Source organism: Thalassophryne amazonica, chromosome 1 (assembly GCF_902500255.1).
Source record: "Thalassophryne amazonica chromosome 1, fThaAma1.1, whole genome shotgun sequence".
NCBI classification, from domain to species: Eukaryota; Metazoa; Chordata; class Actinopteri; order Batrachoidiformes; family Batrachoididae; genus Thalassophryne; species Thalassophryne amazonica.
The window spans coordinates 6,225,743-6,239,727 of NC_047103.1; the positions used below are offsets into that span (position 1 = coordinate 6,225,743).

A 13,985-nucleotide genomic window follows, 5' to 3' on the forward strand; every position below is an offset into this window, starting at 1 on the left:
AACAGAACAAAGAACACTTAAAAGGGTGAAGGGCTAAATTACAAAATTTTGTGGAAAATTTCTTGGGGGTTTTCAGAGTTATGACCCTTTAACTTTTTTGGTGCTATTCCCCTTTTTCCAAATAAGAATCACTGCAAGGTTTTGAATGCACAGAACTTCATTTCACAATTAAGTTCTTAGGTGAAAATATCTACTCTGGGTAATTCACACTCAAATGTTGACAGAACTGTTGTTGCATTAAAAAAGTTATGAATATCCCAAAAATTCCGACCTTTTTATTGGCTCTCAAGTTCTGTGGGTTGAGCTGGAGATCGAAATCCACAGAATAATTAACAGGAAAAAGGACTTGGATTTATTTAGGTACAATTCATAAATGTATAAATAAAGTATGAAAAATATAGTTGTAATATATAGTACATATAATATACAGTAATATAGTTGTATAAGGTTAACAGAAAAATATCAGATTTAAAAAAATCACATGTGACTAAAAACAGCATCAAAATGGTAATTTAAAAAAATTAATAATGGGTTGCCGTGGAGTCGTGTCACTTCCGGTGAAGTGGCCAATCCGAAGGCGAGAATTCGCACTTCTGCAACTGGCCGCCCGATGAAAACCACCTCGGGCTGCGTTGACTGTCTGTTGAAATCAGCTGATTTTGTTTTGTCTCTAACTTACTTCTAACAGTCAGCTGACAGCTCTCACTGCCTGAAACAATGAGATTTATACACCAAGCTGACCTGAAATGAACCATTGTACATTACATTGACATTATTGAGGAGTCTGACCCCTTTGAAAAGTGACCAAATTACATGTATTACATGTAGGACCAAAGGGAATTAGTAATTGGTTTTGATCTAAGAAAGGCTTTCGACACAGTTGATCACAACATATTATTTGAAAAGATGGAACTTTATGGGATCAGAGGAGTGGCTCTGAATTGGATTAAAAGCTATTTACAAAATCGGAAGCAGTTTGTTGAATTTGGAGACTGCTGTTCTACGTATCTGCACATTGTTTGCGGGGTTCCCCAGGGCTCTGTGTTGGGACCAAAATTATTAATTTTATATATCAACCATTTATTTAAAGTTTCGGATGTGTTTAAAGCAGTTCTCTTTGCTGATGACACAAACTTGTTTTGTTTAGGAGAGAATTTGCAACAATTATTATTTAAGAACTGAAATGATAAAGTTGAACAGTTGGTTTGATATTAAATTGTCATTAAATTGGTCTAAAACTAAAATGATGTTATTTGGAAATTATAAAAAGGATGTACATATACAGTTAAATATACTTGGGGTAAACATAGCATGTGTCAAAAAGAAGTTGTTAGGTATGATTATTGAGGATAGAATTAACTGGAAAGCTCATATTCAACATATTCAAAAGAAAATATCCAAAAGTATTGCAGTATTAAATAAGGCAAAGCACATTATTGATGGCAAATCACTACACACTCTGTATTGTGCACTGATTGCACCGTACTCGACGTACTGTGCTGAAGTCTGGGGTAATAACTATAAAACTACAGTGCAACCATTATTCATCCTTCAAAAAAGAGCATTAAGAATAATTCACAATGCAGGGTATCGGGATCATACCTATCCATTGTTCATTAAATTGAAGCTATTAAAACTTTGATATGATTTCATTCAAGACTGTTGAATTGATGTATAAAGTGAAAAAAATAAGTAATTACCATTTAGAATTCAATAATATTTTACGCAAAGAGAAGGAATGTATTTTAAGGGGTTTGTATCATTTTAAAATTGCTGTTGCTGGGACAACCAGGAAATGCTTGTCTCCATTTGTGGTCCTAAAAAAATGGAATAACTACCTGAGAAACTCAAGTGATGTCCAAATGTCAACCAGTTCAAATATTTATACAAAGAAATGGTATTCTCCAGATATGTATTAGATGAAAGTGGTTGAGTTGTGTATTGTACTTGGCCCCACAAATCTTAGAAGCATGGTGTCTAACCAGATCGTTACTCTGGATGGCATTTCCCTGATCTCTAGTAATACTGTGAGAAATCTTGGAGTCATTTTTGATCAGGATATGTCATTCAAAGCGCATATTAAACAAATATGTAGGACTGCCTTTTTGCATTTACGCAATATCTCTAAAATCAGAAAGGTCTTGTCTCAGAGTGATGCTGAAAAACTAATTCATGCATTTATTTCCTCTAGGCTGGACTATTGTAATTCATTATTATCAGGTTGTCCTAAAAGTTCCCTAAAAAGCCTTCAGTTGGTTCAGAATGCTGCAGCTAGAGTACTGACGGGGACTAGCAGGAGAGAGCATATCTCACCCGTGTTGGCCTCTCTTCATTGGCTTCCTGTTAATTCTAGAATAGAATTTAAAATTCTTCTTCTTACTTATAAGGTTTTGAATAATCAGGTCCCATCTTATCTTAGGGACCTCGTAGTACCATATTACCCCATTAGAGTGCTTCGCTCTCAGACTGCGGGCTTACTTGTAGTTCCTAGGGTTTGTAAGAGTAGAATGGGAGGCAGAGCCTTCAGCTTTCAGGCTCCTCTCCTGTGGAACCAGCTCCCAATTCAGATCAGGGAGACAGATACCCTCTCTACTTTTAAGATTAGGCTTAAAACTTTCCTTTTCGCTAAGGCTTATAGTTAGGGCTGGATCGGGTGACCCTGGACCATCCCTTGGTTATGCTGCTTTAGACGTAGATTGTGGGGGGGTTCCCATGATGCACTGTTTCTTTCTCTTTTTGCTCCGTATGCACCACTCTGCATTTAATCATTAGTGATCGATCTCTGCCCCCCTTCACGGCATGTCTTTTTCCTGGTTCTCTCCCTCAGCCCCAACCAGTCCCAGCAGAAGACTGCCCCTCCCTGAGCCTGGTTCTGCTGGAGGTTTCTTCCTGTTAAAAGGGAGTTTTTCCTTCCCACTGTGGCCAAGTGCTTGCTCATAGGGGGTCGTTTTGACCGTTGGGGTTTTTCATAATTATTGTATGGCTTTGCCTTACAATATGGAGCGCCTTGGGGCAACTGTTTGTTGTGATTTGGCGCTATATAAGAAAAAAGTTGATTGATTGATTGATTGTATGAAGGTGTTATACTTGAACCTTTTTTACTGAAATATGTAGGTGGTATCCAGCTTGTATTTGGAGCTGTTTAGGAAATATTTCTTTACTTTTAATTGTAATTATGAGCTGCTGTTCAGATTTTGTTTAGAAATGAACGTTTACGAACAGGCACATATGCCTGGTTTGATTTTACTTCATGGAGGGGTGTAGGCGTTGATAAGCTTTGCTTCTGCTTACGCCTTTAGGCACCGTGTACATTGTTTATTTTTTTCTTACTGTCTTTTTTTTTTCTTTTACTACTTTGAGTTTTGTTGTTGTATATGAGTGAAATTTTGTTGCATGGGTGTCTAATAAATTCAATTCAATGTATTTGTGTTGAGGTCGGCGATGTTTTCGTCGGCCAGAAATGGCCACCAGAGGGCGCTCGCTCGGTGTAAAGTCCGCGGCAACCCATAAGTAAAAACAAACTGAGCAGATGAAAGATTAACCCCAAACGACCTGCAACAAAGTTATTTCAGCTCAACCCCTTTATAAATTAACCGTGTGAAAAAAGTGTTCTTTATTTAGTTGTTTTTCTGTAACATTGAGCCATTATTATCCATAAACGGCTCAGAATTATGATTAAAGTAATTACTGTATAGCGTCAGCTAAACTACGTGACCGGAAGCCATAAACAGCACAGAGAAGACAAACGGTTCGCTTTGAAACGAAATACATAAACACAACTACTAATATTTTTTAAGATACCAATAATTTTTCAAGAACTCAGTTTACCTCAAAAATTAGCTTTGAACCGAAGACGGACATTATTATGAAGTGCAGCACATCCGGGTGTTCCGTCTGTATCAAAGGTCCGACAGAAACCATAAACTCAGGTCGCATCAAAGTTTATAATTTTAATTAAGCCGTACAATGAAAAATGTAATTTTGACAGACTTATTCCTTTTAAGGGAAAAATACCCCCAAACAAGTTGCAGTGCGGATTTTTTTTTAATCTTTGACATTATACACTTAACATTTTAACATAAAAGTACAAAAATTCATTTTCTAACAAATTTAAGTTAAATTGTAACATAAATGGTGATTGGAAAGAGCTTATTCAGACCTTTTAAAATGGTGTTTAAATATTTGTTCTATGTCACATAGGAAGAAAGGTATGAGCATTTGAAGGTCGGAAAAACCAGAAAGCTGTGACCGGTGTCTCATTATTTACATTTCAGAATGATGGTACTCTGTCAGACCGAATTATTATCTCATTTAAATGTGTGATTTGTAGCGATCCACCTTAAAAACGCTGTTTTGTGACAGTAGTTTCCAAGCTAAAAACTGTCAATTTCACCATGTCTGGTGTCTTGCCGACTGACATTGGTTTTGTGGATTCTAAAAATATGCATGCGAAGGCTTCGATCACCACCAAACTTCACAGAAAGGTACATGGTCACATGAATTAAATGTTCTATATGATTTGAAAACCAGTCTTATTCATCTTCAAGGTGAATTTCTTCAACTTTCTCGACGTACTCTTCACAGGAATGTTTTTTTTTTCTGTAATAAAATTTTTATATGAGCCTATCGTCCTTTGCAAAATAAAATGCAGCTTTTCCATGTAGAACTGTATTTAAAAGTAATATTTAATGTAAGAAAAGAAAATACTCAGTCACCTCATTAAAGGTGTTTAAACTTGACTGAAAAAATGCAGTGCACTGAGTGTTGCATTATTTTAATTGTTTATTAACCTCAGATGCTACTGAATAAATTGGCTGTGGTCTCAAAGACTACTGTCTTTTTCCTTGGATTAAAGACACTTCATCTGCTTTGTCTCGGTCCACCCACCTGCAAATGGGGTACTGGTCATTGCTGAAGAAGAGTCAGACTGGCAACCAATCCTCAGTGAGTCATGGGACATTCATCCATTTCATGCCATGGATTCTGAGGATAAACATCTACCTGATTTGCCTCAGGGTCTGTACAGGACAATGACATCTATGCTTAACCAAGTTGACCATTATGGTTTGTCACCCATATGGATCAGTTTGTGCCTTAAGTACCAATTCCTGCGACTGAAACTCTGACATTCTTCACAGGTGTAACTTTTATTTTTACTGTGTACATGTTGGTGTTTTTTCAAGGTTGATATCTGGCTGAAAGCTCTTCCACACTGGTCACAGATGTACGGTTTCTCTCCACTGTGGGTGTGTTGGTGTGCCCTGAGGTTAGATAAATGATTGAAAGATTTCATACATTTGTCACAGGTATACAGTTTGTGTCCTCTGTGGATGAGTTGATGTGTCTTTAGATGATAAGACTGGCTGAAAGCTCTTCCACACTGGTTACAGGGGTATGGTTTCTTTCCACTATGCACGAAGTGATGTTTCTTTAGGCCAGATAAGTGATTGAAAGATTTCCCATATTGCTCACAGATGTAGAGTTTATCTTCTCTGTGGTTGAGCTGGTGTGTCCTGAGGCTATTTGACTGCCTAAAAGATCTCCCACACTGCTCACAGGCATGTGGTTTTTCTCCACTGTGGATGAGTTTGTGTGTCCTTAAACTATGTGACTGGCTGAAAGATCTCCCACACTGCTCACAGGCATGTGGTTTTTCTCCACTGTGGATGAGTTTGTGTGTCCTTAAACTATGTGACTGGCTGAAAGATTTCCCACACTGCTCACAGATGTATTCTTTTTCTCCACTGTGGGTGCGTTGGTGTGTCCTTAGATTAGACATATGATTGAAAGATTTCCCACACTGGTCACAGGTGTGTGGTTTGTGCCCACTGTGGATGAGTTGGTGTGTCCTCAGGTTATATGACTTTTTGAAACTTTTCCAAACAAGGGAGCAGCCGAAGGGACTTACTTATCATCTCATGGATGATGAAGGAAACCTCTTAGATTATGAACAGTTCTGCATAAAATACAACTTTAATCCATCTTTATTAGGCTTCATGCAATTACGTAATGCCCTCACCATTGAATTCATTTTTATATGTAAAAGTTCTCTAGCCTCAAATCAAATAATACAAACGCACCTGCCTTCTCCTATATGTGGTGTGTCAATTTTAGATAAAAAATGTAACAATCGTTTTATTAGAAAATGTCTTAATAATGAATTATTCCCTGGACTGCAATGTAGAAATTATATTCTATCAAAATTTGATAAAAAAAAAAAACAGATATTAGACGCCCCCGAATTTTTACCCGATTTTCCAATTCCAAAGAATTGTGAAACAAAAGTGCCTAACAGGTGGATGGAAATGGGCAGAAATGCACTCTTCCTTTTTCCGCATTAATGAAAATTCATTAGCTGTTTCCGTCCAACTAGTATCGCAACTCTTAAGTGAATTTTCATTAATGCGGCAAAATAGAGTATTTATGCGCATTTCCATCCACTTGTCATGCACTTTTGTTTCACAATTCTTTGGAATTGAGAACCATCATTTCATGCTTCAGTCATTTGTTTGTGATGTCTGTAATTTCACAAAGCAATGCTGCCATTGTAAAATTAACTACAGTGGAGTTACAGAGTGCCAGCACACGCAACAAGCTGTGCCAAACAGTTCTTTTTCAATTGTTTTAACTCTCCAGCCCCAGTTGCATGCTATCCTCCCGATGTTTACGGACAAGAAACCAACTTCTCAAATCCATTCATGTCATTTACCAATGGTCAGGACAATGTACAAGGTACTGTGGAAGCTTATGAATGCAGGACTGAGAGCAAATATGAACATTATAACTCATTTCTGTGCGCTGAAAACGGCACTAGCACACATGCTAATGGAGAAGATTTGTTCACGCTGTCTGACAGTCCCGCTCAATTTTCCCCCACTAATCCCTTCTTCGAAACTAACAGTCACCACCACGGCTTCGTGGGAGTACCAGATGTCAATATGGCACTGTTTCCTCCTCCAGACATGTCATTAAAGGTGCATTATGCAGACACTAACCCTTTTGAGACTGCACACATGGACAGTTTTATACATAGTACACCAGCTACATCCAAACCAGAAGCAAAAGCACTGCCCGTGTCCTATCCATGCATCTATCCAGCAAAGACTGTTAACTATGGACATTCTTCAGTAAGCCACCCCCGTCACTCAGCTCTATCTAAGAGCCGACCCGCGCCCTGTTTGCCTCCATTATCGGACAGTGATGAGGACTATGACCACAAGAGAGAGTCCTCACGCTACGCCCTGGCCAGTACGACGGCAATACACCAGGGAGAGAGTTTCTTCACAGATTTGAGAGCTGCGCTGAGGCAAACCACTGGTCAGCAAAGACAAAGGCCACCCAGCTAAAGTTCTGTCTTACTGGACCTGTAGGCGCTATTGTCCACAGAAACCCTCGTTCATCCAAATGGGACTACTGCCGCCTGCTGGAGGAACTTGAGACTGCATACGGCCCCTCTTCAGATCATGTAGCGGCCGTGGCAGTGGAGCTGAGGCAAAGAGTACGCAAATCTGGCGAGGCTCTTCATGTTTTCAGAGATGACATTTATGGAAAAGTTGCTGTAGCTTATGGAGATTGGTCAGAGTCTGAACAAGATGCTATAGCTGTTGAGGTTTTCACAAATGGCTTGGGCGATGCAGAGCTAGTCCAAAGACTGTTAGAAAAGCGTCCAGCTACACTAGCCAGAGCATATGAAATAGCACACCGTCATGAAACCACAAAAAGGGCCGCATCCTATGTCACCAGCATGATGCAGCCAGGGGCCCGCAACACCCTTGAACGCAGACCTCGTGCTGCTGTTGTCAGGGAAATGGAGAAAAATGAGACTGTACCTGCTATTACCCCTCAGCCAGCCCCTCAACCAACCGCTTTGTCCCAAGTATCCCTGCTAAAACTCCAAAGCCGCACAAGAACTTTAAAAGGGGTGAGATCCACTGTCACAACTGTAAGGGTTGGGGTCACAAGCAGAGCCAGTGCCCCTCCTCTTTGAGAAACGTAAAGACTTTTGTTCCAAGCACCAACCGAGAAAACTCCCAGGCCGCTGTGCTCCACCTTAAAGAACAGAATTGTGAAATGAGCATCCACCTGCACATGTACGAGCTGGAGGTGTGCGCAGTCTTGGACAATGGGGTGCGGAGGAGCGTGCTGCCCCTTCATCATTACAACGCCATTCATCCAGAGATGAGGCCTCCACTTCAGTTATCCATCGTTGAGACCTTGGTCGGTGTGGGACCCAGAGACGTACCAGTACTTGGCGAAGCCAAAGTACCTGTCAGCATCAACAACCGTCAAATCGAAGTGGACTTTCTAGTGGCAGACATTGCGGGTCACGAAGTGCTGCTTGGTCACCCTTTCCTCAACCAAGCAGAGGCCCGTCTGGATTTTGGTAAGCACCGCATAGTTCTGTTTGGAGAGGAAGTGCCCTACTTTCACCCTGAGGCCATCTTAAAGTCGCACGCTGTGAGAGTAGCCAGGACTGTTGTGGTTGAGCCCGGACAAGAGTACCTCATCAAGGGCACTGTGCATTGTAACAAAGCTGCTCAGGGAGACATGATGCTTAGCCCCACAAAAGGTTTTGTTGAGAAGCATAAAGTACTCATTGCCAGAACCCTAGTTGACACTAAGCCCACTAATGTTGTTCCACTACGCCTCTTTAACCCTGGCAACAAGACTGTGACTATTAAAGAAGGTGCTATTGCAGGCCTCCTCCAACCGGCTGAAATTGTGCCACCACCCCGTGTCCCCACGGCGGCAGACCGTCCAGCCAGCTCCCCTGCAGTGCCGGAGCACCTGCAAGAACTTTATGCTCAGAGCTCCGTTGACCTTAATGACTGTGAAAAACGTGAACTGTCTAACCTGTTATGTGCATATGAAAGTGTCTTTTCCAGGGGACCTGGTGACTTGGGCCAGACCAGCCTTGTGCAGCACGATATCATCACCCGGCCTGGGGCTCCAGTGAAACAACAACCTCGTCGGATGGCTGGGGGCAAGCAGCAGGATGCAGACCAGCAGATCCGGAGAGCCTCCAAAGCGGCCTCGCCTCCCGCAGCCACAGCAGTTGGGCCTCACCGATTGTTATGGTTCGTAAAAATGATGGTACGTACCGCCTGTGCGTTGATTACAGGGCCCTCAACGCCTGCACCATCACCGACGCATACCCGCTGCCCCGCATCCAAGACACCCTGGACACATTTGCCACTGCCAAATGGTTCAGCACCCTGGATCTTGCCTCAGGCTACTGGCAAGTTGAACTAACACCCAGAGCCCGGCGTGCTGCTGCCTTCTGTATGCGAAATGGACTATTTGAATGGAATGTCATGCCATTTGGCTTATGCAACGCGCCGGCGACGTTTCAGCGCCTCATGAACCGCGTCCTAGCTGGCATGCAGTGGGAGACCTGCCTCGTCTATCTGGACGACATCATCATGCTGGCCAAAGGCATGCCCCAGATGCTGCAGAGGTTGCACCAAGTGTTCCAGAGACTTAAACAAACAAACCTCAAACTAAAGCCAACCAAATGCTGCCTATTTCGCCGCCAAGTCGCCTATCTAGGTCACATTGTGTCCGAGCGTGGTGTAGCCACCGACCCCAATAAGGTCCACAAAGTCCAAACTTGGCCTACTCCCACGTCTGTCCAGGAGGACAGACGTTTCGTGGGCCTCGCCTCCTACTACCGCAGGTTTGTGAAAAACTTTGCCTCGATTGCTGAACCGTTACACAACCTGACAAAGAAAAATGCACACTTTCAGTGGCACACGGAACACCAAGAAGCCTTTGACACACTCAAACACCGCCTTACCACCGCCCCTGTCTTAGGCAACCCGCTGAACCATGGTGAGATGATCCTTGACACCGACGCTAGTGACACAGGCATCTGCGCCGTCCTATCACAAATGCAAGATGGCGCTGAATGTGTGTTGGCTTACGGCAGCCGCAAACTCTCTAAGACTGAACAGAACTATTGCACTACAAGACGAGAGCTGCTTGCCATTGTAGATTTCACGTCACATTTCCATCAGTATCTGCTTGGGCGGTCCTTCAAGGTGCGTACTGACCACAGCAGTCTCCGTTGGCTAACCAAAATGAAAGAGCCAGAAGGTCAGTTAGCCCGGTGGCTCGAGAAGCTGGCGGAGTACGAGTTTGACATCCTTCACCGCCCAGGTCATTTACACACTAATGCTGACAGCCTTTCTCGCAGGCCCTGCCGCCAATCCTGCCCTTGTAGCCTGCAGGAGCCCTCCTCACAGCAAAATGCTAAAAGTCACCGAGCAATTCAGTGTGATTTGGACTGCAACACCAGCTCCCTGCCATTGAGTCCAGTCAGGGTAGTGGCATGCCCTACAACCGCAGCCTTAAGTCCGGTGGGGGTAAGCGAAAACATTACTGCCACTGACACTTTAAAACAAAAGGAGACAATCTATGTGACTGATAGAAACGAGACTACACTGTTTCCCGGCTGGACCATGGATGAGTTGCGCCAGGCCCAAGCATCTGATCCAGACATTTCCCCTGTCAGATCCTGGTTAGAGGCCAGCAGTGAGCGCCCCCCTTGGACTACCGTCGCCCCATGCAGCCCAGCCACCAAAACGTACTAGAGTCAATGGAAAAGACTGTACTTCCGAGATGGAGTCCTGGTTCGTCGTTTTTATTGTTTGGACGACACACAGTTCTATCCACAAATTGTCCTGCCACGCAAAATGCAACCCGATGTTATGCGTCAATTGCATGAGGGGCCAGTAGGTGGACATTTTGGTATTGAACAGACTGTGGCCAGACTTCAAACCCGATACTACTGGTACCACATGAGGGAAGATGTCGCCTTCCGGTGCCGGACTTGTACAAACTGTGCGTGCAGAGCCGGACCCCACAAAACCCCTCAAGCGCCCATGGGAACTGTCAGGGTTGGAACCCCCATGGAGCGCATTGCACTGGACATTATGGGCCCACTTAACGAGACAGAATGCAGAAACTGTTATGTGCTTGTCATACAGGAATACTTCACTAAATGGACTGAAGCTTTCGCCATCCCTGATGAAAAAGCTGCGACAGTGGCACAGGTCATTGCAACCGAATGGGTGTGTCGTTTTGGAATGCCTCACTTGCTACACAGCGACCAAGGACGCAATTTTGAATCCAAGGTTTTTCAGGAAATGTGCCGTCTGTTTGGCATTGAGAAAACCCACACGACACCGTTCAGACCACAGTCCGACGGCCAAGTTGAACGTTTCAATGCCACTCTACAAAAGATTCTGGCCTCCACTGCGGAACGTTGTCACTGGGATTGGGACTTGATGATCCCATATGCAGTTATGGCCTACAGAGCAACCAAGCACAGTTCTACTGGCTTCACCCCTAACTACATGATGTTCGGACGTGAAATAAAGGAGCCTGTGGACCTGGTTGCTGGTTTGCCCCCGGACTTTGATTGTGCACTTTCAGCCCCAGAGTTTGTACAACAAATGCGTGAGCGGCTGGAACTGGCTCACAGCATCACTCGTGAAGCCCTGGGTGAGTCAGTCACACGTGCTAAAAGACAATATGACAAAAATGCTTGCCACGCACACTATAAAGTCGGAGATGCTGTGTGGTATCTGATCAAAGGAACTCGTTATGTCAGAAACAAAGTCAAAGTTTCTCCCCTCCTATGAAGGACCTTTCTTTGTCATGGGACAGCTGGACGATCTGGTCTACAGGATCCAAAAGAGCCCAAGAGCCAAAGTCAAAGTTGTCCACCATGACCAACTGAAACACTACTGCAGCCGCGAGCCCCTGGACAACACTTGGGTACTGGACCAAGCCCAGAACTGGACACCTTCTGAGATCCAGCCACCAGCCTTGGACGAAGACCCAGCATTCCAGGACCTCGGCCTGCACCACCTCTACTCTACTGCCTCCAGTGATGGCCCCAGCAGCTCTCAGCCATCTACTCTACCTGCCAACGACTCCAATGTCATCGGGTTGCTTCCATCCACTCCTTCCCATGTGATATTTGACCATGGTGGGGGTGTGGTGGAGGACCCAGACCACCAGAGTCAGCCCGTGTCACGTCCTGAACGTCAGCACAGGAGACCAAATCGGTATGGGGACTGGGTCACTGAGTAAGTCACTTTCGAGGTTAATATTTGCACTAGAGACGTTATAGTTCTGTTGGGACTCTAGTCTTGTTCGCATTGTTTTGCATTTCTGCTACAAAGCACTTTTTCATTGTTAAAAAAAAAAAAGGCTGAAGAGACAATGTTTTATATTCTTGCAGTAACATTTGCATGTATTGTGTTATAAGACCAGTCAGTTATTCCCGGCTGTCGTATAAGTGCAGCTTAATATGTAATGTACTCTTCTCCTAGCAAGGTCATTGCATTTTTCTATATATACGAGGTCTGTGATAAAAGTAACGGACCTTATTATTTTTTTCAAAAACCATATGGATTTGAATCACATGTGATTACATCAGACATGCTTGAACCCTCGTGGGCATGCAAGAGTTTTTTCATGCCTGTCGGTTACGTCATTCGCCTGTGGGCAGTCTTTGAGTGAGGAGTCGCCCACCCTCTCGTCGTTTTTTTCATTGTTTAGGAATGGCTCAGAGACTGCTGCTTTGTTTGATCAAAATTTTTTCAAAACTGTAAGGCACAACTGAGTGGACACCATTCGATAAATTCAGCTGGTTTTCGGTAAAAATTTTAACGGCTGATGAGAGATTTTGGTCTGGTAGTGTCGCTTTAAGGACGGCCCACGGTGCCTGACGGCGATCTGCGCTTTGAGGCGGCAGCGTCTCACCGTTTCAAGTTGAAAACTTCCACATTTCAGGCTCTGTTGACCCAGGAAGTCGTCAGAGAACAGAGAACTTGCAGAAGAAGTCAGCATGAGGAGTTTATTCGGACATTCCATTGTTAACGGACATTTTGTAATGAAAGAACGTGCGGGCAGAGTCGCATGTTGGGCCGGACCCGACCGCGGGGGGTCGCGACAGGAAAAACACCTCCGTTGGAAACCTTAACGGGCAAGTTGGAACATGCCCAAGCTGTTAAACAATTTCTCAGTTACTCACTTGTTGAAAGCTATCAAAAGCCGCCTGAATTTTACAAATGGTTTTCAACACAGAGGTGTTTTTCCTGTTGCGGCGCAGAGATTCGCCGAGTCGTTTGCGCGCACATCTTTCATTACAAAATGTCCTTAAACAGTGGAATGTCCACATAAAGTCCTCATGCCAGCCTCTTCTGAATCTTCTCTATTCGCTCACGACGTCCTGGGTCAACAGAGCCTTAAATTAGAATGTTTTCAGGTCGAAACAGGCCGACGACAGCGCCTGGAAACGCTGCGCGACGTCCCGCTCCGTGGGAAGTCCTTACAGTGACAGAAACACCCCATAATCTCTCATCAGCCGTTAAACTTTTCACCAAAAACCAGCTTAATTTCTCCAATAGTGTCCACTCGGATATTCCTCACAGGTCCAGAAAAATGTTGATAAAGCAACGCGCGCCATCCGCAGCGGCTATTCAGACAAAGAGATTCCGACGGGCGGGGTGGAGCACTCCTCACTCAAGGCTTGCCCACAGGGAAATGACGTCACCGACACGCGTGAAAAAACTCACGCATGCGCACGAGGGTTCAAGCATGTCTGACGTAAAAACATATGAATCAAATCCATTTATTTTTTGAAAAAATAAAAAGGACCGCTTTTTTCATCACAGACCTCGTATTTCTACTCACTTGTTCACTGTGAAATGAGCTAAAATTGATCACTGCTTAGACACTTGTGCTTACAGTTAAACCTACCTACTTTAATATTTACATTAGAATGTACTGGTTGGACACAGCTATCTCTTCACATATTTAGGCCTACATTAATAGAGATTGTGTGGTAACTTTTCTTTATAATATAGAATGGAATTACTGCTAATTGCCAGTCCATGGTGGGGGTAGTGTTGTGGGATGTGTCTAATGTGTTGTGTTTAGCTCAGTCAGTGTGTGTGTGTGTGTGTGTGTGA

The 13,985-nt window shown here is 43.7% G+C and overlaps 2 protein-coding genes across 5 annotated transcripts in view; both read right to left on the minus strand.

The window, feature by feature from the left end:
* The window catches only part of LOC117528231 (zinc finger protein 271-like), a 136,512-nt gene that overhangs the window by 16,047 nt on the left and 106,480 nt on the right, over positions 1-13,985 (minus strand). For 2 of the 4 annotated variants that reach the window (XM_034191203.1, XM_034191141.1), the window contains exon 1: positions 3,829-3,917. The exons of the other annotated variants lie outside the window; for them this stretch is intronic. In XM_034191203.1, coding sequence (XP_034047094.1) covers positions 3,829-3,861 — 33 coding nt within the window. In that variant the 5' untranslated portion in view covers positions 3,862-3,917. Of the gene's footprint in view, positions 1-3,828; positions 3,918-13,985 lie in introns of those variants that run through there. 4 annotated transcript variants of the gene reach the window in all.
* Positions 4,947-5,875, minus strand: LOC117530016 (zinc finger protein 492-like). Its single transcript, XM_034192982.1, has one exon. It carries the CDS (start codon positions 5,777-5,779, stop codon positions 5,060-5,062), a length of 720 nt encoding a protein of 239 aa, XP_034048873.1. The 5' UTR covers positions 5,780-5,875; the 3' UTR covers positions 4,947-5,059.